The sequence below is a fragment of the Chiloscyllium plagiosum genome, unplaced genomic scaffold (assembly GCF_037043375.1).
Source record: "Chiloscyllium plagiosum isolate Xiang-an unplaced genomic scaffold, Cpla_swu_hap1 HiC_scaffold_20, whole genome shotgun sequence".
In the NCBI taxonomy this organism is placed as follows: domain Eukaryota; kingdom Metazoa; phylum Chordata; class Chondrichthyes; order Orectolobiformes; family Hemiscylliidae; genus Chiloscyllium; species Chiloscyllium plagiosum.
Window position 1 is genome coordinate 20527855 of NW_028270158.1, and position 25287 is coordinate 20553141.

At 40.3% G+C, this 25287-nt stretch overlaps 2 protein-coding genes across 2 annotated transcripts in view; one reads left to right on the forward strand and one right to left on the reverse strand.

Annotated features, from left to right (window-relative positions):
* Positions 1 to 25287, forward strand: part of chlsn (cholesin) — a 411930-nt gene that overhangs the window by 84313 nt on the left and 302330 nt on the right. The gene's annotated exons all lie outside the window — the stretch shown is intronic.
* Positions 6525 to 7601, reverse strand: gper1 (G protein-coupled estrogen receptor 1). The gene has a single exon (XM_043711049.2). The coding sequence runs from the start codon at positions 7599 to 7601 to the stop codon at positions 6525 to 6527; it is 1077 nt and encodes a 358-aa protein (XP_043566984.2).

The following is a 25287-nucleotide window of genomic DNA, read 5'->3' on the forward strand; positions in this document are numbered from 1 at the left end:
AGGCGTTCGACAAGGTCCCTCATGGCAGACTGGTTAGCAAGATTTGATGTCATAGAATACAGAAAAAACTAGCCATTTGGATATAGAAGTGGCTCAAATGGAAAAAGGCAGAAGGTGGTGGTGAAAGGTTGCTTTTCAGACTGGAGGCCTGTGACCAGTGGTGTGCCACAAGGATCGATGGCTTTGTCCACAACCTTTTGTCTTTTATATTAATGATTTGGATGTAAACATAGATATAGTTAGTAAGTTTACAGATTACACCAAAATTGGAGATGTAGTGGACAGTATCCAAGGAAAAATGCTGCCACTGTCCAACCTATCTAACCCTCCTGGTCATCTTATATGTTTCAATTAAGTTGCCTCTCAACCTTCTTCTCTATAATGGGAAGGTCCTGGGGTGTGTTGCTGAACAAACTTACCCTGGATTGAAAGTAGAATCGCAGTTCGATAGGATAGCGAAGAAGGCGTTTGGTGTGCTCTCTTTTATGGGTCAGAGCATTGAGTATGGAAGTTGGGAGGTCATGTTCTGGCTGTACAGGACATTGACTCAACCACTTTTAGAATATTACGCATAATTCTGGTTTCCTTCCTATCAGAAGGATGTTGTGAAACTTGAAAGGGTTCAGAAAAGATTTACAAAGATGTTGCCAGAGTCGGAGGATATGAGCTACAGGGAGAGGCTGTTTTTCCTGAAGCGTTGGAGGCTGAGAGGTGACCTTGAATTGAGTTGAATTTATTGTCACGTGTACTGAGGCACAATGAAAAGCTTTGTCTTGCGAGCACTACAGGCAGATCAGAGTTAAGTAGCATAGGTAAGTCAATATTGGGTAAACAGCTGCAAAAACAAAATCACAGGTACAGGTGAATGTTAAGAGTTTGTGAGTTCGTTTAGTATTCTAATAACAGTAGGGCAGAAACTGTTTCGAAACTGGCTGATGCGTGTGTACTTTCTCCCCGATGCTAGAGATTGCAGAAAAACATTGGCAGTGTGGGATGGAACTTTGAGAATGCTGGTAGCCATCCCTTGACAATGGGCCTGGTAGTTGGATTCTATAGATGGGAGGTTAGCCTTTATGATTGTCCGGGCTGAGTTCTCCCTCTCTGTAACCGTCTCTGATCTTGAATGGTACAGTTGCCATACCAGGTTTTGATACATTCAGACAGAATGCTCTCGATGGCCCACCTGTAAAAGTCGGCAAGAGTATTCACCGTCATGCCAAATTTCCTCAGCTTCCTGAGGAAGAAGAGAAGTTGTTGGGCCTTTGTAACTAGTGCCTCCACATGAAGAGTCCAAGAAAGCTTGTTGTGGATGAACACTCCCAGTAGCTTGACACTCTCCACTCATTTCACCTGTGTGCTGTTAATGTGTAGGGGGGCATGAGTAACTTCCTGCCGAAAGTCAATAACGAGTTCCTTGGTTATGCCGGCATTGAGAGCTAGGTTGTTCTCAGTGTGCCATTTTACTAGGTCTTCCATCTCCCATTTGTAATCTGTTTCATCGCCATCTGAGATTTGACTGAAAATGGTGATGTCATCAGTGAACTTGTAAATGGCATTAGTCTGGTATTTGGTGACACAGTCATGGGTATATAGTGAGTACAGTAGAGAGCTGAATACGCACCGCTGGGGGGCTCCAGGGTTGAGTGTCAGTGAGGATGAAATATTGTCCCCAATCTTCACTGATTGTGGCCTATAGGTCAGGAAACTGAGGATCCAGTTGCAGAGAGTGGTGCTTAGTCTGAGATCACTAAGTTTAGTAACCAGTTTCTAGGGGATAATAGTGTTGAAGGCTGAACTGTAGTCAATGAGTAGGATTCTTACATAGCTGTTCTTGGTGTCAAGATGTTCTAGTGAGGATGAAAGGCAAGTGACATGACATCTGACATGGATCTCTTGTTTTGATAGGCAAATTGGAGTGGGTCAAGAGTAATGGGGAGGTTAATGCCATGACCACCCTTTCAAAGCACTTCATGACCACCGAAATTAGGATCATGGGTGGTAGTCATTGAGACATGCTGCATGAGCCTTCTTAGGCACAGGGATGATGTTGGCCCTCTTGAAACAGGCAGGGACAGTGGCCTGCTGCAGGGAGAGGTTGGAAGGTGTCTGTCTGAGTCACTCGTTTGGATCGATTTGGTCCTTGGCTGTCTTAACCTTACAAACTTCATGAGGGGCACGGATCGGATATATATAGGCAAGGATTTTTCCCTCGATTGGGAGAGTCCAGAACCTGAGAGCATAGGTTTAGGGTGAGAGGGGAAAAATTTAATAGGGACCTAAGGGGCAACGTTTTCATGCAGAGGGTGGTGCATGTATGGAACGAGCTGCCAGAGGAAATGGTGGGGGCAGGTACATATTTAAAAGGCATCGGGATTGGAATATGAATAGGAATGGTTGAGAGGGATATGGGCTGACAAATGGGACGAGATTAGGTTAGGATATTTGGTTGGATAATTTGGACCGAAGTGTCTATTTCCGTGCTGTACATGCCTATGACTCTATATCCCTCTCATTTCATCCCAGGAATCACTTCGAGTCATTGAATCATATTTGAGTGAATCTTTTGTAAATTGCTTCAAATGCAGTGATGTCATTTGAACTAAGAGACCAAAATACACAGTGCTGCATGTACGTTTTCTTCAATCCTGGTAAAACTCTATCAGGAATAAAAGAATGACTAGGGTAGGAATAGGTCCAGTCAAGGATAGTAGTGGGAAGTTGCGTGTGGAGGCTGAAGAGATTGGGGAGACACTGAATGAATACTTTTCGTCAGTATTCACTCAGGAACAGGACATTGTTGCCGATGTGAATATTGAGTCACAATTAATTAGAATGAACGGCTTTGAGGTATGTAGGGAAGAGGTGTTGGAAATTCTGGAAAGGGTGAAAATAGATAAGTCCCCTGGGCCTGATAGCATTTATCCTAGGATTCTCTGGGAAGCAAGGGAGGAGATTGCAGAGCCATTGGCCTTGATTTTTATGTCCTCGGTGTCTACAGGAATAGTGCCAGAAGACTGGAGGATAGCAAATGTGGTTCCCTTGTTCAAGAAGGGGAGTAGGGATAACCCTAGTAACTATAGGCCAGTGAGTCTCACTTCTGTTGTGGGCAAAGTCTTAGAGAGAATTGTAAGGGATAGGATTTATGAACATCTGGATAGGAATAATGTGATCAAGGATAGTCAGCATGGTTTTGTGAAGGGCAGGTCGTACCTCACAAACCTTATTGAATTCTTTGAGAAGGTGACGAAGGAGGTGGACGAGGGGAAAGTGGTAGATGTGGTGTACATGGATTTTAGTAAGGCGTTTGATAAGGTTCCCCATGGTAGGCTACTGCAAAAGATACGGAAGTATGGCATTGAGGGTGAGTTGGAGGTTTGGATTAGGATTTGGCTGGCTGGAAGAAGACAGAGGGTAGTAGTTGATGGTAAAGGTTCATCTTGGAGTGCAGTTACTAGCGGTATTCCGCAAGGATCTGTTTTGGGACCATTGCTGTTTGTCATTTTTATAAATGACCTGGAGGAGGGGCTAGAAGGTTGGGTGAGCAAGTTTGCGGATGATACGAAAGTCGGTGGAGTTGTTGACAGTGAGGAAGGATGTGTCAGGTTACAGCGGGATATAGATAAGTTGCAGAGCTGGGCAGAAAGGTGGCAAATGGAGTTCAATGTAGCTAAGTGTGAGGTGATTCACTTTGGTAAGAGTAACAAAAAGATGGGGTACTGGGCTAATGGTCGGATACTTGGTAGTGTGAATGAGCAGAGGGATCTTGGTGTCCATGTACACAGATCTCTGAAAGTTGCCACCCAGGTAAATAGTGCGGTGAGGAAGGCATATGGCGTACTGGCTTTTATTGGTAGAGGAATTGAGTTCCGGAGTCCTGAGGTCATGTTGCAGTTGTATAAGACTCTGGTGCGGCCGCATCTGGAGTATTGTGTGCAGTTTTGGTCGTCATACTACAGGAAGGATGTGGAGGCACTGGAACGGGTGGAGAGGAGGTTTACCAGGATGTTGCCTGGTATGGTAGGAAGATCGTATGAGGAAAGGCTGAGGCACTTGGGGTTGTTTTCATTGGAGAAAAGAAGGTTTAGGGGTGACTTGATAGAGGTGTACAAGATGATTAGGGGTTTAGATAGGGTTGACCATGAGAACCTTTTTCCACGTATGGAGTCAGCTATTACGAGGGGGCATAGCTTTAAATTAAGGGGTGGTAGGTATAGGACAGATGTTAGGGGTAGATTCTTTACTCAGCGAGTCGTGAATGCCCTGCCAGTAGCAATGGTGGACTCTCCCTCTTTATGGGCATTTAAACGGGCATTGGATAGGCATATGGAGGATAGTGGGCTAGTGTAGGTTAGGTGGACTTGGATCGGCGCAACATCGAGGGCCAGAGGGCCTGTACTGCGCTGTATTTTTCTATGTTCTATGTTCTAAAACTTTTATCACTGGAATTTATAATGATGCTGTTGTACAGCTTGCTCTGTGTTTCTGTCATGAATGTAGATATACCATAAACTTTTCAATTATGAGGAATAACGATAGGAGTTAGGTTGATTCTATTAAGAATATGAGAAGTAGAAATTGGCGTAGACCATTTGGCCTTTTACAGCTGTTGTGCCATCCACTGAGATCACTTGCAATTTTCTAACTTGGACCTACCTTCCCATGTTTTCCCCATTCTCTTAAACATCTTAGTACGCAGAAAACTATTTACCCATGTCTTGAATATACCTCATAACTGAGTACAATATATACAGTCCTCGAGGTGAAGAAAATTTTTCTCATTTGGGTCCTAAATGATCCACACCTTAATATGAATTGTGATCCTCTAGGCTAGATTTGCAATTCTGGATTTAAAAATGCATGATACTTTATGTTCTTTATATCATTCCAAATTTATTTGTTTGTTTTTAAAGTCAAAATGTAACTTATCTCAAATTGATTTTGCTAAACATTCTTATTTATTCTGGTAATATTGAACAATTCTCTGGTCAAGCTGTAGTTCTTTCATATTCATAGGAATTTATACATAGCAGTTAAATATGAAAGTTGTGGCTCAATGTGTCAGAAGGTCATGGGTTCAAACACCACTCCAGAGACTTGAGCGTGCAGTTGAAGAGAGTTCTGCAGTGTCAAGAGGTACAGTCTTTTATGGAGATGCTGAACTGAGCTGCCATCTGCTTTTTCAGGTGGATATCAAATCTCCCATGGCACTATTTGAAGAGGGAAAGGAAGTTTTCCCTAGTTTCCTCATCAGTATTTTGTCTTTATCCAATTGCATGCAAAAGACGTTATATGCAGAAAGTCTAAAATAAAAACAGAAACAGCTGGAAATACCCAGTAAGTTCAGCTGCATTATTTTGGATAGCAAAACAAAATTAATATTTAAGGTTGATGAACTCTCATTTTCTGGTTTTACTTCTCCAGCAGAAATTATTTAATCATTTCACATATTGCTGTTTGGAGGAGCTTCTGGGTGCAAACAGGCTGCATTTCCTTTATTGGAACAGTGCATACTCAAAATACTTTAAATGATTTTGGAAATACTGAGGTTGTAAAAGTTACCATATTTGTGTAGGTACTTCCTTCCTTTCTCTCAATTCTTTTTGCCTTTCCTCTCACGTTTTCTTTTTCTTCTGTTACCCACGTTCTCCCACTTGTATTTTTGTTTACCCTCTCTCTTTTATTCTATCTGTCTTATTTTCTCCTTCATAAATTACAAAAGCCAAATCTATTTTGAGCAATTTTAATTATCTTTCACTGGGAGGTTACTTGAAAATTGAACTCCGTTCACCCTAGTATTAGTTATAATACTTTAAGTGATTTCCATCCATGAACTCCTCATCCATGTTTTCGGTTTAGTTTGAAGTATTGTTATTTGGTGTTGGTATGACATTAGATTGTTGGCTGGAATGTCTCACCTTGATAACACCATGAACGTTTCAGTCACAAACACTGACATTTTTATTGCCCCTTAGGCTTTTCTGTTAAGTTGTGATGCTTGATCAGCAAATACAGACTTTTGAAAACTAAACATATATACTGTCAAACTTAGTTTGTATCATTACAATTAAAGTAGAATGTACATATTTAAATTATGGTATAATTATTTTACAAACCATGCAAAATTTAATAAAATTATTGTGTTTTTCATTTTCTGTCCAAATTAGGAGAGGACTTATTTTGTGGACTTTTAATATCTTTATTAAATATAATTCTGCATTAAACTACAAGCCTTAAATAGTAACATGAACAAGTGCGAGTTGATAGTTTCCATATGAGTAAACAGTTTGGTGAATGTGACAAACATAGAAAGAAGTTGCTGCCATCTATATCCCAAACATGTTTAACCAATGCCTTTTGATTATCTTGGAATTGATTTCCATTATTGTGGTTATACCAACTCACTTTGAAGTTGGCAGCTCTGGAAACATTGCTTTCAGCTTTCCAAACTGCAAGTTATAATTAAAGAAAGTTGAATGCACTTTTGGCCTTCTCTTAAATACTTTAGTTTCTAACGATTTCATCTACTATGCAAAAGATTCCTCTGCGGTTACAGGAATGTTCCAGTTCAAAGTGTTGTTGCAAAGCCGGTAAACTGTAGACACATTTGCTTTCTTTTTCATGTATAGGCGAAGCTTGTCTCGGAATGTTTCCCCAAGAAAGCTATAAATCATGGGATTCAGACAACTATTAGAAAAAGCAGCCAGGTTGACAATATGACGTGTAAGCGGATAATAATGCCCCATTGATTTCTTGAAGGAAACTGATGAATCCTTTGTGCCTTGTAGGAGCTGAAGACTGATGAAAACATTTTCAGGTAACCAACAGATAAAGAAAACCAGAACAACCACAACAATCATACGAAGGGCCTTCTGACGTCTTGGCCAAAGACGATTGTGTTTCTGGGCTTTTGTGAGAATCCGTACAATCAGTGAATAGCAGAGTCCAATGATAAAGAATGGGATGACAAATCCAAGAGTTACTTCCAACCATTGAATCTCTGTAACATCTGCAAAGCAAAAGTGAACTTCCCCGGTGTGGTGTGCTTGTACCACAGCAAATGGCAACATTGCAGCCAGGATGGATGTCAACCAGATCAGGCTACAGCTCCACTTTGCATGCTGCAAGGTTCGGAGTGTGCCAGATTTCATTGACTGTGCCAGGGCAAGGTACCGGTCGATGCTCATCCATGTGAGAAAGAAGATGCTGCTGTACATGTTGATTTGCAGGAACAGAGACATGAAGGTACATAGAATGGCTATGTCATAGTACTTGTCATTCAGATTGAATACCTCAATGAGCGAATCTGCTACAAGGATCAGGTCAGCTATGGCAAGGTTTACAAAATAGACATCTGGGATGGTCATTTTCTTATGATCATTCAAGTTTACAACCAGGATTAATCCATTCCCAATGAAGCCTATGGGAAATAGAAAAACTGTATACAAGCAAGATAGAAAGAGGCTGATACTGTAAAAATGGCTGTCACTTTGGTTTTCTGTTACATAGCTACAGTGTAAGGTTTCATTACAGTAACTGGATTCATTTAGTTCACTTTCATTAGAAAATAGTAATAATTGTGATACTAGTTGCAATTCCATCATCAAAGGCCGTAGTAAATGTTTCAAAAATTATGTTTTGAATGATCCAGAAGTAATGCTTTGGTGTTTTAAGTATTTACACTTGTTTACATTGATGCATTCAGTCAATTCGACCCAATGTGTCAAAAATGCATCTGCCATACTTTATCTGCTGTTTGGAGAATCCAGTGGAACACAACTTGGATCCTGCAGTGGCATTGTGGTTTTGGTCAATAGATGTAGTTTTAGTCACCTTCAGTTCAACACGCATCTCTCTGGCCTTCATTCGGGAAAGTTTACACATTTATCAGTACACATTGAAGAAAGTTAAGACTTGGGTACTGGAAAGCTGTGTGTGTCTGCTTGTGCACTGGTTGCTTTTCTGCCCTTTGACTGCAGATTGCTGTTCTTAATAGTTGAGGCCAAGCACTCGGGCTGCCAGATAAGAAATTCAGACCAGATACTTGCATTTGCCTGAGGTGGTCAAGTTCTAACATCAGGCATTGGTGTTTTGATTAAGCAGGTCCAGTGGTGACTGCATCTCACTTGTTTGGTGAGCTGAAACCTTTAAGCTTCCAATCGATAACTGGCTGTAAATCCGATCAGACCACAAACTCCCAGTGAGCATCCTACAGTTAAGAGAAATGTGAAGGAGAGAAGTAAATATGGATCAATATATTTTGTACACACAATAAGACAGTTCCTCATCAAAGGGGAATATTTTAATATGTGATTGAAAATCTTTTTCTATTGAGTGAAGGTTAATCTATACATGCATTTTGACATTTGTTAAAAACATACTATCTAATTATATTGGCAAACTGAATGAATAATAATGTACCACTTCATGTACTTGAATAAAATTCAGACACTGTGATGTGCACAGCAGAGAAGTTCAAAGCAAGGTCAGAACCTAATATTGAAATTTGTAGATGCATCTCCAACAATAAGACAACAGTTATATAACTCATGTTAGTTGGGCTTAGTTTGGACATGTTCATTAAGGAAGGAAAGTTAATCAATGTTTACTGTAAATATCAGTTTGGAGGTAACATGTTTCTGTTTAGCACTTAAATTGTGGCATAATCTATTGAGATGAAAAATAACTTGAAGATTAAAATTATATTTGTAAACATAATTGCAACACAATTATGTTTGCTTCTGACATTTCTGTTAATTACCGCTCAGTACTGAAGAAGAGTTTCAATAAAGAGTTAAGACATAGCTGCTTAAAATCAGAGTTTTCTTTTAAGCTAATTAATACTCTGAAAGCTCCTGCAGTAGTGTGGAGATTAGCTTGTCATCTTAAACTAGGGTATGGCATTATTTATGTCAGTATAGCACAAAATTATGAAAAAGCAAACTGATGATGTGCAGACATTCGTAGCTTAAAAAAAACAAATCATGTCTTCCTTTCATAAGCAGTGGAATCTTAACACAAATTCAAATAGGAAATAAAAGTGCAGGGTATGAGGGTTGCCTTTTGGTAAAATTGTATTGTGTTTACATGAAGTAATTGCATCTCTGTGTAAAAGCACAGTGAAGGCCATAAAGAATTTGTTGCAGGAATTTGCAAGACCTGTATCTACTGGAGAGTTTAACGAGTGAATCTAAGAAGCTGGAAGATTTCTTGCTTGGTTGCAATTGTTGTGTATGGTCTGGAGTAAGGAATGATTTCCTCAGGATTGCAACACACAGGTTGATAGTAACATAATCAAAGTTATTCAGCACCTTTCTTAAAAAAAAGTCTAATTAATCATCATTCACCTTTGTGTCAGTCTAACTGAAAACTACAAATTCCACATAATTGCTTCTTGTGAGAAATTATTTTGGAGAAGTCTCATTTTCAAAATGTATTCTTGAGTTGTAACTAGGAAACAAAATCACACATCAATGAGCTGAAGACATTTATTGAAAACTTTATTTTTCTAACCACCATTTAATGATATGTTGTTTGGCTTTCCTAGTTTGTTGCTGTACTGCACATTTCTAATACTTTTGATGCTGAAATTTTAATTTATCAACTTGAAGAGTCACCAGTAGGGGCTTAGATGTCCATTTCCATTCTATGAGACATTATTGTATTTTGTGAAAGTATTGATTTTATAACCACTGCATGACATCCTTCCAAATCTCTGTAATTGCTCCACCTCTAGTAACCTCTGCTATTCTGACTTTTATATATAATCCCACTTGCATTCATCCCCACTTTTGGTGACTGCTTTCAATTTCCTAAACCATTAGAACACCTACTGTATCCTTTCTTCACACTCTCCTCCTTGAAGTCTATCTAAGACCTATATAGTACCTTTGACCAAACTTTTTGTCACCTGTCCCAATGTCTCCAGTCTTATGTCCAGAAATATTTAACTACTTGGGCTCCCATGAAGTACCTTGGATTATTTTACTACATTAAGGATATTATGTTGATGCGTTACAAATGTATCACTTCTATTTTTACAATGTAAGAAAACCATAGTACTCAAAGTGCTTTCCAACCATGCCTTTTTTAAAGGAGTGCAGTCTCTGTGAAGTAAGGAACCAATGAAGGAAACCAGATCAGTTGTAAAAAAAAAATCATCTGAAGGGGCTTCTGATGCCTCCTCCAAAGAACATGATGTAAATCCGATCAGACCACAAACTCCCAGTGAGCATCCTACAGTTGTGCACAATACAACTTGTGCACAATAGCCTGCAAACAGCAAAGGATATTTGTTTTGTGCATTTGTTTTCATGGTGTTTGGCCAAAATATAAATGGTGACTGGACTCTTCAGAAAACTGCATTTGTGGGTTTGAATAATGAATTGAAATTGTTTGAATCTAGTTGGACCACCATTTTTTGGTTAGCCTTGATTCTGTTTTTCAGTCTAGTATGAACCCATGATTTTCCACCTCAAAGCAAGGGGTGTTAGGAATTTCATTTAAACTGTCAATATATTGTTAACTGTGATTTGATAACACGTTTTCATGATGCTCTTAAACAAAATATCTATCATAATTTAGTCTTGAACTAAGTTACCTAATCATAGCAGATGGTAATTTTTTTTTTTGCAAGAATCCTATCATTATGAAATCCATAGCCTATTCAAGGTTGCTGCACCAGAAAGAAACAACAGATCTTGATTTATGTTTATTACTATTTGGAATAATCAGTATTACTATAGATTGTAATTCCACAACTCACCCCGTGAAAGGGTGTAGGGGGCAGATTCAGTAGTGACTTTCAAAAAGGATTTGGTCACACAACCTCGCAATTCTTTTCCTAAGCATAACAGATTTAATTGGATAGTTATTTTCAAGAGCTGACACAGCTACAGTGAGCCTTAATGAACTCCTTTTGTGCTATATAATCAGTTTAAATTTTACTAAATTTTAAGAGCTGTTCCCTGAGCTTTATTCCATTGCCATTCCAGATTTTACATATTGAAATATTCATCCACATTTAAAAAAGATCTTTTGAGGATTCTTCTCCCAACACAGTTTTTATTTCAATCACAAGCAAAGAAAAAATCTTCTGAATTCTTGCTTTGGTCTTTTGATTATCTTAATTCAATGCAGTTTAGTAAACTTTAGTAATCTCATTATCTCACTGGCTACTTCTTATAATACCCTTTTGGTGAAATCCATCAGGAACCAAGGATTTACCAACTCTCAGTTCCAACAATTTACTCAGTACTACTTACCTGGTAATTGTTATTTTCTTGAATTCCTCTCTCCTTTTCAATTCTTGATTTACAACTATTTCTGGAATGTTACTTGGGTCTTACGTTGTGAAGATAATGCAAGATATTTGTTCAAGTCATCTATCAGCTCCTTATTCCCCATTACTAATTTCCCAGACCTCTTTTCTATTGAGCCTGGATTCAGGGTCCACGTCACTGGAGTGAAACGTTTAGTCACGATTGTCTGACCCAGTCAGAGTCAGGTTTGTGGCAAGACGTGTGTGAAATCAAATTAGCAGCAGGAGGGAGATTGTGCTGATTATGATTCAAAAATCAATCTGAACCAAAAGGTTTTCTCACTAGGAACATGTTTCCAATTTTGGGAGAATGGGTGCCTTAAATATGGAATAATCAGCAATAAATACAAAAGCAAATTCAGGAGATTTACCTTTTATTCAGTGAGTCATTTTAGTTGCATAGGTAGTGACATATTAATGTCTGTATCTTCTGACAAATGCAATGGCCAAGATCTGATCAGGAAGCTTGCATTAGGGAAGAAGGTTAATGGATCATGTGAAAATGTCAAGCCTCACACTATGATGGTGATGTTTTTTGTAGTTTGGCTTAAAGTGTGAGATTGCAATATATTTTTCATCTGCTTTATTCATGAAGCAGTACTCTCTTTAATTATAGGTGATTGCTGCCTTGCTTTACTGAATTATACATACATACTTCATACTTTGTACTTTTGTGAAAACACTACATCAGTTCTTTACTGTTGATTGTTTTTCGAATGTCAGCACTGCAACAATGCTGGAAGTTACTTTATGCACAGGTTCTGCAAATGCCAACAACCAGACATTTTGTTTCTGGTATTAGCTGAGGTAAGAAGACTGCCCAGAACAATGATGGTGTTTTTAAAAAGAGGTAGTGGAAATAACCTGCAACCTTCTATCAGTATCCACTGTTTTCAAACTTCTTTCCAACTTATGTGAATGAATTAAAATACATGTGCAGATCAGGTGAATTGGCCGAAGGGCCTGTTTCCACACTGTAAGTAATCTGATCTAATCTAATCTAATCTAAATTGCCCATGGGTTTGGTATTTTAGTCAGAAGGAAATGGGTCTGGGTGGGTTACTCTTCGGAGGGTCAGCGTGGACTTGTTGGGCCAAAGGGCCTGTTTCCACACTGTAGAGAATCTAAATCAGAAAAAAAAAAGATTGGCAAGAAAAGCATATTTAACCTTATGTTTTGGTTTGATATGTTTGATAAACTGGGTTAGCAGCTCACAATTTCACTTGCTAGAGACATGCAGAAGCAGGAATATTGACCATTTCCTCATAATCTCACTACCGTTCAACCATCAATATCAGCCAAGACACAACTGGCAGCTCTAAATCAGAGATTCTGTGTTCAATTTCCACTCCAGAGACGTCTGCATGTAACTTAGACTCTTACAAGTTTCATTGGTTACAATCATATGTACAGTTGTCTCAGATGCATTGTTGTAATGCCAACACTAAGCTCAAGATCTCCTTCTCAATTGTGGAATATCCCTGTTGATGAATATTCAGTTTCCTGGAGAAATGCTCGATAGCTCTTTCTATCTTCTCATTATCTTCTTGTAAGAATACAGCACTGACACCCACATCATTTACACCAATAGCAAGCTTGAATGGCTTTGTGTAATTAGGTGTGGCTAATACTGGGGCAGTGATTAACACAGCTTTCAAGCTGTCAAGTACCTTCTGGCAGTCTGCTATCCACTGAAATTTTCTGCACTTCTTCAATAATTCAGTCAGTGGAGCAACCACACTTTTAAAATTTGATATGAACTTCCAATAAACCCACTCAATCCCTGGAATTGTAGTACTGTTGTCTTTGTTGATGGTATGGGAAACTCCCCAGAAACCTTTTTTTTCCTTTTCATGAGGCCATCTGTTCATGACCAATCACGTGACGCAGGAACATTACTTGGTGAATTGACTTCTTATTGGTTTATCACCAAGCCTGCCTCCTGAAAGTTGATGGAATAATTCCAATAGATGCTGCAAATAAACCTTCCATGTGTGGCTAAAACTCTTCAGATTATCAATGTATGCCACACAATTGGGTATTCCAGAATTTACTTAATTGGTTGAAATCTGGCTGGCATATGTTTTATATCAAATGCTATGACTTTAAATTGATATAGTCCATTTGCTGTTATGAAAGCCAAAATTGTCTTTGCTCTTTTGGATTAAGATACCTACCAGTATTCTGAGTAAGTCCATCTGAGAAATATAAATTGCTCGTCCCACCTTCTCAATACAGTCTTCCAAACATGGGTTTGGATGTGAATCAGATTTTGTAACTGCTTTGATTTTGTGATAGTCTACATGCAATCGTTGGGTACCATCCAGTTTTGGCACTATTGTTATGGGTGAGCTAGAGTCAATTATGTTGTCTTGAAGAATGTGTTCAATCTCTTTTTGAACATGTGCCAACAATGTGGGGTTAAGTCTATAAGGATGTTGCTTAATTGGAAAAGCATTTTCTACATCTACATCATGCATAATTAAATTAGTACTTCCCAGCTTATTCCCACATATCATCCCATGCTATAGTAATAACTCTGTCAGGGCATTTCAGTTTTAAGTTGGAAGGTAACTCAATAATTTATCCTAATATTTGAGAACTTCCTTATTTTAATTTGAGGAATATCCAATTCAGAATCCTCTGAATTTGGTTCTTCACTCTGTATTCTAACCAGTAACACATTTTTCTTTTGCTTTCTTTCCCTTATCAAATTATCTTTTGAGCAAATTCACATGGCACATTTCGTGAGATTTCTTTCGAGCTGGAGTCCTGATCAACTAATTCACCTCACTCAAGCTCCTTTCAATTTGATAAGGTTCACTAAACCTTGCTTTTAAAGGTTCACCTATCACTGGATGTAATACTAGCACTTTCCATTAGCAAAATTGCGAATTTTGGAATTTTTTAAAAATTCATTTGTGGGACTTGGGCGTCTCTGGCTGGCCAGCATTGATAACCCGTCCCTATTTGCCCATGAAAAGGTGGTAGTGAGCTGCCTTTTTGAATCGCTGCTTTCCACTTGCTGTGGATTGATCTACAATGTTGGGAGGGAGGGAATTCCAAGAGTTTGGTCCAACGACTGTGAGGGAATGGCGGTATAGATCCAAGTCAAGATGGTGAGTAGCTTGGAGGCGAACTTGCAGATTCCTAAGTACCTGCTGCCCTTGTCCTTCCAGATGAAAGTGGTCATGGGTTTGGAAGGTGCTGTCTAAAGATCTTTGCTGAATATCTGCAGTGCATCTTGTAAGTAGTACACACTGCAGCTACTGAGCACCAGTGGTGGAGGGATTGAATGTTTGTAGATGTGGTGCCAATCAAGCTGGTTGCTTTGTCCTGGATGGTGTCAAGCTCCTTGAGTGTTGTTGGAGCTGCACCCATTCAGACATGTGGGGACTATTCCATCACCCTCCTGACTTGTGCCTTGTAAATGGTAGATAGACTTTGGGGTGTCAGGAGATGAGTTACTCGCTGCAGTATCCCTAGTCTTGCTCTTGTAGCCACTGTGTTTATGTGGTGAGTCCAGTTGAGTTTCTGGTCAATGGTAACCCCAAGGATGTTAACAGTGGGGGGTTCAGTAATGGCAATACTATTGAGTGAAAAGAGAAGGTAGTTAGAGTATATCTTATTGGAGATGGTCATTGTCTGGCATTTGTGCGCGAATGTTACTTGCCACTTATTGGCCCAAGCCTGGATATTGTCCAGATCTTATTGCGTTTGAGCATGGACTGCTTCAGTATCTGAGGAATCGCAAATGATGCTGAGCACTGTGCAATCATCGACGAACATCCCCACTTCTGACCTTATGACAGAGGGAAGGTCATTGATGAAGCAGCTGAAGATTGTTGGGCCTAGAACACCACCCTAAGAGATTCCTGCAGAGATGTCCTGGAGCTGAGATGACTGACTCTTAACCACAACCATTTTCCTTTGTGCCAGATATGACTCTAACCAGCGGAGTCTTTGCCCCCTAATACACATTTATTCCAGTTTTGCCACGACGCCTTTGTACCATACTCAGTCAAATGTGGCCTTGATGTCAAAGGCTTTCACTCTCACCTCACCTCTGGAATTCAGCTCTTTTGTCCATATTTGAACCAAGTCTGTAATGAGATCAGGAGCTGAGTGATCCAGGCGAAACCCAAACTGGGCGTCACTGAGCAGGTTGTTGCTGAGCAGGTGCTGCTTGATAGCATTGTTGATAACCCCTTCTATCACTTTATTAATGATGGAGAGTAGACTAATTGGCCAGGTTGGATTTGTCTTGTTTTTTGTGGACAGGACATAACTGTTTTCCACATTGTTGGGTAGATGTTAGTGTTGTAACTGTACTGGAATAGCTTGGCTAGGGGAGCATCAAGTTCTGGAGCACACTTCTGCAGGACTATTGCCGGAATGTTATTAGGACCCGTTGCCTTTGCAATATTGAGTGCCTCCAGCTGTTTCTTGATATTATGTGGAGTGAATCGAATTGGCTAGAGACTGGTACCTGTGATGCTGAGGACCACTAGAGGAGCCCGAGACAGATCATCTACTTGGCACTTCTGACTGAAGATTGTTACGAATGCCTTATCTTTTGAACTGATGTGCTGGGCTTCTCCACCATTGAGGATGGGGATATTTGTGGAGTCGCCTCCTCCAGTGAGTTGTTGAATTGTCCATCACCATTCACGACAGGATGTGAAAATACTCCAGGGCTTAGATCTGATCTGTTAGTTTTGGGATCGCTTAGGGGAAGGTGATGGCCTAGCGATATTATCGCTCGACTATTAATCCAGAAGCTCAGAATAATGTACTGGGTTTGAATCCCGATACGGCAGATGATGGAATTTGATTTCAATAAATAAAATCTGGAATTAAGAATCAACTGATGACCATGAAACTATTGTCAATGTCAGAAAAACCCACCTGGTTCATTAATGTCTTTTAGCGAAGAAATCTGCCATCCTTACCTCGTCTGGCATACAACAATGAGGTTGACTCTCCACTGCCCTCTGAAAGGGCCTAGCAAGCCACTCAGTTGTATCAATATGTAGAAAATCACAACAAAGAAATGGAACTGGACAGACTACCTGGCATCGACAACAGTAAAAACACAAACAGCAAAGTCCTCCTCCCCAACATTTTGGGGCTAGTGCTGAAATTAGGAGAGCTGTCTCACAGACTAGTCAAGCAAAAGCCTGACATAGTCATTCTTATGGAATTGTACCTTACAATTAACACCCCAGACACCACCATTACCATCCCTGGATATGTCCTGTCCCACTCACAGAACAGACCCAGCAGAGGTGGCAGCACAGTGGTATGCAGTCGGGAGGGAGTTGCCCTGGGAGTCCTTGACATTGACTCCAGACCCCATGAAGTCTCATGGCTTCAGATTAAACATGGGCAAGAAACCTCTTACTGGTTACCATGTACCGTCCTCCTTCGGCTGATGAATCATTACTCCTCCATGTTGAACAACATTTGGAGGAAGCACTGAAGGTGGCAAGGGCACAAAATGTACTCTGGGTGGGGGATTTCAATGTCCACCACCAAGATTAGCTCTGCAACAGCACTACTGATCGAGCTGGTCAGGTCCTAAAAGATATGACTGCTAGACTGGGTCTGTGGCAGGTGGTGAAGGAACCAACAAGAGGAAAAAAACATACTTGACCTCATCCTTACTAATCTGCCAGCTGCAGATGCATCTGTCCATGGTTGAAGTGACCATCACACTGTCCTTGAGGAGACAAAGTCCCACCTTCACATTGAGAATAACCTCCATTGTGTTGTGTGGCACTATCACCGTGCTAAATGGGACAGACAAAACTGAACTAGCAGCTCAATATTGGGCATCCATGAGGCACTATGGGCCATCAACAGCAGCAGAACTGTACTCCAGCACAATCTGCAAACTCATAGCCTGGCATATCCTCCATTCACCCCTTACCATCAAGCAAGGGGCTCAATTGAGAGTGCAGGAGGGCATACCAGGAGCAGCATCAGGCGTACCTGTAAATGAGGTGTCAACCTGGTGAAGTTACCAAACAGGACAATTGCCAAACTGCATAAACAGCAAGATAGACAAAGCTGATAGACAGCCATTTCTTGGCTGCTTCCTGTTTCATCATGTGCTGTGATACTTTTAAATGCTGTCTAGCCAACTCTACTCACCAATTTCTCCTGAAATAATTTTAGTGGTCTTCTCACCTCATGCCTAAAACTAATTTGAATGGACTGAGTTTGGTCAATTCGTTTAGTCATCCCTAACGGCAAAAAGTACAAACAGAATTCCTTTATCCCAATCATCTGGATAGTCTTGACTATAATCCCTAAACATGGTTTTTAAAGTTTGATGCCACCTTTCTAATGCTCCCTGCGATTCCGGATGGTATGCAGTAGATTTGAATTGTTTTATTCCTAAACTATCCATAACTTGCCTCAATAATTTTGATATAAAATTTGACCCTTCATCTGATTGTATCTCTGAAAAATTTGAGCAACTCTTCTGCAATCCTTTTACCTGTGATCGTATATATTGGAATGGCCTCTGGGAATTTCATGCATACGTCCATTATTGTTAACAAATACTGATTCCCACTTTTCTTTTATGTAAGGATCATACGCAATCAATTAAGACCCTTGTAAAAGGTTCCTCAAGTGCTGGTTATGAGTAATAAAGGTGCTGATTTTAATACTGCCTGAGGTTTTCCAATTACCTGACACGTATGACATGTCTGGCAAAAGTCAGCTACATCCTTGTGCAGTTCAGACCAGTAAAAGTGTTTGTGTATTTTGGCTTGAGTTTTTCTTACTTCTAAATGACCGCCTAATGTTAATTCATGTGCTACCCGCATCACCACCTTTCTATAACCCACTGGTAATACAACTTGATGAACGTCTGCCCATTTCTCATCCACCTGAATATGTGATTGTTTCCATTTCCTCAATGAAACATCATTTTTAAGATAATGAATGACATTTGGGAATACAGTTAGATATATCTTCTGTGTTTGCTTTTTGCTAATATTGCTTCAGTTTTTCATCTTTCTATTGTAACTCAGTTAATTTCTTTAAACTGAAAATGTCCACTTTGTTCTCCACCCGTTCTTGTTTTTTTTCACTCATTCGATCAAACATGGTCTCTGTTAATTCTGCTTCAGCTTCTTTATCTGTATTCTTTGATTTCTCCTCTTGTTTCAATTAGTGGCTTTGTCACCTTGTTATCATGCAGTCAGGAAAAATCCCAGGATTTGCTTCCTTTAATACTTCAGTTGCCTGATTTTCTACTGGTTTTCAACCACAGTAGGCAGCAATCCTACCTGGGATCCAGCTATATCGTTACCAAGGACAAATTGTTTTCCTGGAGCTGAGAGTTTCTCCAGTACTCCTCCATTTTTCATTGGACACTCCAACCTCACCCGACGTAATGGAGCACTTCTCGTCTCACCATGAATTCCATGTATAAAGACTTTGTCTGGCAGTAGTCCTTCTGAATTGCACATACCTTCATCTCTCAGCATCAAAGATTGACAAGATCCCATATCTCTTAATACTGTAACTTCTTTACCTGCTGCTCCTGGCTAATGTGAGTAAACCTTAAGTTCGCAAACAAATGGTTTAAGAAGTTCTGGTACTTCCTTCTTAACCAACCTCTGACCAGGCTGTACATTCTGGTCCAGCTTTTTCACCTCCACTATGCTTTCCTTTACCATTTTAACAAAACTCACTAGCTTATCCTGTTTTCCTAATCTGTCTTCCCAGTGTTTTTTCTAAGCCACCAATTATGTGACTTCATGTGGCCTGCTTTATTGCAGTGAAAACACCTGAGCCTTTTTACTTCTCTTCTCCCCCCCCCCCCCCCCCCCCCAATGGGTTTCATTTTTACCCTTTAGTAATCTATCTGTATTATCTTCACTGAGATCTACTTTTCCCTTACCACATGAGGATTTCTGTTTTTCTCAATTTCTACCCCTCATGGATTGAAATTATGTCAGAAGCCAAACTTTATTTTATGAACTAACTCCTAATAATCATCCATTTCAGCTGCTTATCTTGCAGTTAAACTGTCTGCTGTTCCACACGAGTTCTCACAACAGCAGGAGGTGAATTTTTGAACTCCTCCAAAATAATCATCTCTGTAAGATCTATTTTTAATGCCCTTTTTGACCTACGAAAATCATTTTGTTTGATCCTTTCAAACTCACTATGTTTGACCAGGGTCACTCCTGAGGTTGCTAGGGCTAAGTCTGTAGGCTTCTGGCAAAGGCTCATATGCACTTACTTCATGTCCTCATACTTCCCAGATACCTTCTGTGATCGTGATGCAACTATTTCGCGAGCTGTACCTACCAACTTTTCTGGATCAACAAACCAACATGGTCACCAGCCACTTCATTTGTTTAGCCACTTCCTCAAATGAAATGATGAACTCTACATCCACCTCATCAAAATTAGGTAATGCTTGGCTATATTTAAACAGATCCCCACCAGACCTTTGGCTATGATGGTTTTGCTCACCCTCACCATCCTTCTCACTAAGCCTTCACCTCCGTCCTTTTAAGTCGACTTTCCTGTCTAATTGCCAACTTCTGAAGTTCAAACTCTCTCTCTGCTTTTCTTCTCTCTCTTTCTCCCTTTTTTCTGTTAGAGCCTTCCTCTCCTTTTTGTTCTGTTAGGACTATTCTTTCCTTTCCTTTTTGTTCTGACAAGGCTATACTTTCTTTTTCTCTTTCCTCTGCTTTTAATCATAATTAAAACTGTTTCAGTTCCTTTTTATGTTCAAGCAATTGAATTCTAGCCATTTCCAAAGATTCCGATGGCATTTCCAGCAAATTTAAATGTTGAGCTATTGCTGTAATTACCTCCTTTTCTCACAAAAGCAACCCCAACTCTAGCTTGTCTGTCAATTCCAACAGCTTTGCCTTGCTGACTTTTTGTAAAGCCACTAAAGTCACTCCTTCTATTCCCAGAAAACTCTTAGTGACTGAAAGAGCCATCACTACACAAAGCACTGTTTAAACCAGCCAAATTCAACATCCAAAACAAAAGGCTCTAACACTCGCTGCCTTTGAGTCCAAGAACCCTAAACCCAAATTGGAGTTGTAGAATTATCCTGACAAGAGACCTAAATCTGTTATGAACCAGGCCAGACCCCCTCACAATATTTTAAGAAGGTAGCCTAGACCATAATTTTTTTTTTAAATTTTACAGGTAGATATGAAGTGGGTGTTTCAGGCATGATGCAACTGGTCAAACCACTCAGAAAAACAATTTATTTAAATGCTATAGTTGAAACAGGAACAAAAGAAAGCGGAATTTAGAATAACTTTACTGGAAAACTTAACCAACCAGATACAGCAACTTGACTAATTAACTGTTCCAATATAGTAAAATCCCATAAACATAGCCCTTGGCAAAAAGATAAATTTCACAGGTTCTTACAGGCAGGAGGGAACAACATCCAGAGAGATTTCAAAGAAAGTCAGTTAGGAATCATTTACTGAAGATTGCACCCCTTCTGCACTCCAAAATCTTGTGACTACCACAGCTAAATAAAAAAACTAGAAAACTCTAAACTGGGAGAACTAGCCAGTCCCCTTCCATTGTTAAATTGCTTTTTAAAAAAAGTCTAAAGGCATTCTAGACTTTTCAGCCTTTACAATCTCTCTTCAAAAAAAACCTCAAGACAAAATAACATTTTTAAAGGCATTATCACAAGGTGAACATAAACAATCCCATGAAACCACAAAGAAGAGGACAGAGTTCTTCCAATTGTCATAGACATTGTTTATCTCTCAGCTAATGTCACTAAGAATAAATCATCTCAGCATTATCAAACTGCTGTTTGTGGGAACTTTCTGTTTGTAAGTTAGATGCAAGTATGTTTCTTAAGCTCCAGAAGAACTTCATTAATTGCATCGTGCTTTGGGGCATCCAGGGGTCATAACACTTCAATATCGAACAGTTCTTTCTTTCTGGAGCATCCTGACCAACTGTAGTACCATTGTCCTGGATGAATTCAAGGCCAGGATCTGACCTGAATCTTCCCAGTGTGCATAGTCACTGGAGATCTAATCCAGGATTTTCATCAAACCTCTTACTGCTCTATAAACCATCAGACAGTACATAAAGTCAAAATGTGATTGCTCTAAAAAAAATCTAATTGTTACTTTTAACAAATAGTTCCTTTTCTGTTTATAACCTCAGTCCAACACAAATTGCAATTACTTTTTAAACACTTATATTCTCTGGTGATTCGAAAGCTTCTCTCAAATTGAAACATGTCAGTACTGGAGAAACATAACAGTTCTTGTTTTAGACTTTGAGTCCCCAAGCAGTATGGAGTACTTTTAGATGAGGGTCTAACTACATGTTGCTGTCAAATGAAATCTGTACAGTAGGCTCTCCTTCCACTGGAGATGAGGTTGAGCCCTTTCTCAACTCATTTTGTAGCAAGTAGACCAACACATTTATCTTAACAATTTAAGTTAATTTTGAAGCTGGGTTACAAGAGCTGAAAGGACAAAGTAGTGCCTTACTCACATATACTATGCATTTCTAAAATTTTGATTCTACAAAGTAATCGTAATTTGAGAAAGGGACTTCCTTGTTTATTTCCACGGCTTCTTGGGTTCCCCCCTCCATTTCTCCACAACTTCCCCCTCCATTCGTTCTCTACCTCACAACAGCCCAGTTGAGAGATGGTGCCATAGTGCTAATGTCGGTGGACTGGTAATCTAGAATCCTACATTAAGGTTTTGGAGACACAGGCTCAAATCCCACCATGGCAGATGTTTGGATTCAATGTAAAAATAAATCTGGAAATGTAAAAAAAAGTTAACTCACCCACTGTCAATTATTGTAAAAACCTAATGCCACTAATACTTAGGAAAGACAATCTGCTGTCCTTACCTAGTCTGGCCTATGTGTGACTCCAGACCCACTGCAACTTTGTTGACTCTTACTTGCTGTCTAGGCAATCGGAATGCCTAGCCAGTAGAGCTCATATTCTCTGAATTAATAAAAACAAACTCTGATTGAGAAGTACTGAGTCAACACATGATCTGAAGTGACGCCAGTGTCCCATCAACTGAAACTGCCACTGGGCACACACTTACGCATGCATACATTTAATTGTTAGAATTAATTGGCAAGGGCTTTATTAAGCTTTATTATTCAAGAGTTTTATGAGCTGTTTAATTTCACAAAATGCTGACAATAATTGGACAAGTGGTCTATAAGACCATAAGCTATAGGAGCAGAAGTAAGCATTCTGCTGATCAAATCTGCTCCGCCATTCAGATAGGTCATGGCAGTGTAATATACCATAGTATGATATTTAAATTAAGAAAGCTTGTAACTTGACAAGACCCGGTAATTGTAAATATTATTAACATACTTGAACAACAGCCTCGAATTTGAAGGTGGAATTAAAAATGTTGTGTGTCCTTTCAAATCATACCTTGCTACTAGTCAACGGAAGTTTCATATGTGTTTAGCACAACAGGTTAGAAATGGCAAATACATAAATATATCAATTAAGACTTTTTCCACACACTTGTTATTTACTTTTCTGGCTAGGTAAAAACAATGACTGCAATGCTGGAAACCAGATTCAGGATTAGTGGTGCTGGAAGAGCACAGCAGTTCAGGCAGCATCTGAGGAGCAGTAAAAGTGACGTTTCAGGCAAAAGCCCTTCATCAGGAATAAAGGCAGAGATCCTGAAGGGTGGAGAGATGAGCTAGAGGAGGGTGGGGATGCGGAGAAAGTAGCATAGAGTACAATAGGTGAGTGGGGGAGGGGATGAAGGTGATAGGTCAGGGAGGAGGGTGGAGTGGATAGGTGGAAAAGAAGATAGGCAGGTAGGACAAGTCATGGGGACAGTGCTGAGCTGGAAGTTTGGAACTGGGGTGAGGTGGGGAAGGGGAAATGAGGAAACTGTTGAAGTCCACATTGATGCCCTGGAGTTGAAGTGTTCCGAGGCGGAAGATGAGGCGTTCTTCCTCCAGGCGTCTGGTGGTGAGGGAGTGGCGGTGAAGGAGGCCCAGGGCCTCCATGTCCTCGGCAGAGTGGGAGGGGGAGTTGAAATGTTGGGCCAAGGGGCGGTGTGGTTGATTGGTGCGGGTGTCCCGGAGATGTTCCCTAAAGCGCTCTGCTAGGAGGCGTCCAGTCTCCCCAATGTAGAGGAGACTGCATCGGGAGCAACGGATACAATAAATGATATTGGTGATTGTGCAGGTAAAACTTTGGATGTGGAATGCTCCTTTCGGGCCTTGGATGGAGGTGAGGGAGGAGGTGTGGGTGCAGGTTTTGCAATTCCTGCGGTGGCAGGGAAGGTGCCAGGATGGGAGGGTGGGTTGTAGGGGGGGCGTGGACCTGACCAGGTAGTCACGGAGGGAACGGTCTTTGCGGAAGGCGGAAAGGGGTGGGGAGGGAAATATATCCCTGGTGGCGGAAATGTCGGCGGATGATTTGGTTTATGCGAAGATTGGTAGGGTGGAAGGTGAGCACCAGGGACGTTCTGTCCTGGTTACGATTGGATGGTTTGGGTCTGAGGGCGGAGGTGCGGGATGTGGACGAGATGCATTGGAGGGTATCTTTAACCACGTGCGAAGAGAAATTGCAGTCTCTAAAGAAGGAGGCCATCTGGTGTGTTCTGTGGTGGAACTGGTCCTCCTGGGAGCAGATACGGCAGAGGCGGAGGAATTGGGAATATGGGATGGCATTTTTGCAAGAGGTAGGGTGGGAAGAGGTGTAATCCAGGTAGCTGTGGGAGTCGGTGGGTTTGTAAAAAATGTCAGTGTCAAGTCGGTCATCATTAATGGAAATGGAGAGGTCCAGGAAGGGGAGGGAGGTGTCAGAGATGGTCCAGGTAAATTTAAGGTCAGGGTGGAATGTGTTGGTGAAGTTGATGAATTGCTCAACCTCCTCACGGGAGCACGAGGTGGCGCCAATGCAGTCATCAATGTAGCGGAGGAAGAAGTGGGGAGTGGTGCCGATATAATTACGGAAGATCGACTGTTCTACCAACAAAGACACCTAGGGAAAATTATTTGATGACAAATTTGATATTAACTCTCCAATGAAGATCTGCTTGTTTGTTTTGTTTTCTTTCAGGGGAACAGTGATTTTTATTGGAAATGATGTGCCTGTGATTTTTCAGTGACCTACCCCTATTCTATCTCCCTTAATCATAAAGATGGCTTTTCTAAAAAAAAATCGCTTTTGATATGCTGACCAAGGTACCTTGCTACCTGTGGGTGTGGCTGAAAGATCATAAGCACAACTGCTGAAGTAATTTGTGTTCATGGGCACAGCTGAAGATCCAACTTGTGGAATGGAATATTAAAAACTCATTAAGTCCTGTTCGCCCTTGCTCGCTATTCCACCAGGGCTTCCAGGCTGACAAAACCTTGAGTTTAAAATTGTCACCCCTGTGCCTCCATGGCTTCCTCCCACCTATCTTTGAATGCTTTCCTAGCACTACAGCCCTCAAATTTTTGCATTCTTTCAACTCTGACCTCTTGTGTTATTTCAATATTAAATTCTCTAATAGTGGTTACCAAGACTTCATCTGCCTCGACCCCAAGGTTTGGAATTGCCTCCTTCTCTCTTTCCCCCTTCCAAGATGTTCCTTTTAACATATTTAACATAGCTTTTTGTCAATTTTCCTAACATCTCCTTGTGTCTATGAGTATCAGATTTTGTCTGATAGCACATTTGTGAAGGGTTTAGGATTATTAAGGAAGTTGTATAAATATCTGCTAATTACATTTACAGTAGCCCAATAAGAATACTTCTGCTTCCTCAGCACTGCCTTAACTGAATGACTGTTACTGATGTGGTACTTAGGAATTTTAAAACATTCAACTATGGGAAATTGTTTCTAATTGTATTTTAGGTAAGGAGTGTAGCTGACTGAATATTCATTCAGGCACAGAGACAAAATCAGGAATATAAAGTGAGGGATTTTATAGTACATGCT